The sequence below is a fragment of the Cebus imitator genome, unplaced genomic scaffold (assembly GCF_001604975.1).
Source record: "Cebus imitator isolate Cc_AM_T3 unplaced genomic scaffold, Cebus_imitator-1.0 Scaffold805, whole genome shotgun sequence".
Lineage (NCBI taxonomy): Eukaryota > Metazoa > Chordata > Mammalia > Primates > Cebidae > Cebus > Cebus imitator.
The window spans coordinates 210,124-211,329 of NW_016108120.1; the positions used below are offsets into that span (position 1 = coordinate 210,124).

The following is a 1,206-nucleotide window of genomic DNA, read 5'->3' on the forward strand; positions in this document are numbered from 1 at the left end:
CGTCTCGGGGTGGGGGGGTCTCTGACCCTAACGCTCCCAGGCAGGGGGATCCAGTCCCCGCAGGACCGGCCCAGCCCCTGACCCTGGCTCCAGGCCAAAGGGGGCGCTCCCCGGAGCTCTGGCTCGCCCTCCTGTCCGGTGGGACGGGGGGTCAGGGCACCTGCAACCCCCTTCGCCACCGCCCTGACCCGGGTGACCCGAGATCCTCCACCTCCGCCGGGGACAGGACGCTCCGTCCCCAGACCGAGGCCGGCCCGGCCAGGACCCCCAGCTCCCGCCGCCAAGCACGCGGCTTCACGCCCACACCGAGGCCCAGGAGCCGGGCGAGCGGCCCCGGGAGCGACCGCCAGCTCCCCTCAAACGCTGGGACTTCACCCCCAGGCTCCACGCTGCCGCGGGAAACCCCCGGGCCGCCCCGCGCCGAGGCCCAGGCTCCCGTCGGCCTCGGGTCCGCCCCTCAGCCTCCGCCCGCAGCCTCCGTTCCCGGCCCCCGCGGGCCCGCGCCCCCGCCCCTCGCCAACTCCTCACCAGCCCCGGAGGCTCCGTCGACGCCCAGCAGCGCGAACCCCAGCAGCACGAGCCGCGCGGCCGCCATGATGTCTCGTCCCCGCCGGCGACACCGCCTCCAACTGCCGCCGCCGCCGCCCGCGGCCGCTATAAGAACCGGCGGAGGAGGCGCGGGCCGAGCGCGCGCACGCACGGCGGCGACGCAGGGGCGGGGCGAGCGCGGGGCATGCCGGTCGCCACACTTGCGCACGCGCGCACAGGCACGCGCCAGCTCCCGCAGGCGCCCGCTACGGAAGCCGGCCGGCGGCGCACGTGACGCGGCGTTGCTAGGAAACGGGAGGGGCCTGCGCGGAAGCGACTGGAGCATGCGCATTTCTTCCTCCCTGCTTTCCAAGTGGGAGTCCCGGGCGCCGCGCTCGAGGGGGTTGAATTGAAGGGTGTTACCGCCGGGCGTGGGGGCTCCTGCCTGTAACCCCAGCACTCTGGGAGGCCGAGGCGGGCGGGTCACGAGGTCAAGAGATCGAGACCGTCCTGGCCAACATGGTGAAACCCCGTCTCTACTGAAAATACAAAAATTCTGCCGGGCGCGGTGGCTTACGCCTGTAATCCCAGCACTTTGGGAGGCCGAGGCGGGTGGATCACGAGGTCAAGAGATCGAGACCATCCTGGTCAACATGGTGAAACCCCGTCTCTACTAAA

The 1,206-nt window shown here is 72.6% G+C and overlaps 1 protein-coding gene across 2 annotated transcripts in view; it reads right to left on the reverse strand.

The window, feature by feature from the left end:
- Positions 1-895, reverse strand: part of BSG (basigin (Ok blood group)) — a 15,639-nt gene extending 14,744 nt beyond the window's left edge. For both annotated transcript variants that reach the window (XM_017520138.1, XM_017520137.1), the window contains exon 1: positions 529-895. In XM_017520138.1, the coding sequence (XP_017375627.1) occupies positions 529-880 (352 nt within the window). In that variant the 5' untranslated portion in view covers positions 881-895. The remainder of the gene's footprint in view (positions 1-528) is intronic.
- Between the last annotated feature and the right edge of the window lie 311 nt (positions 896-1,206).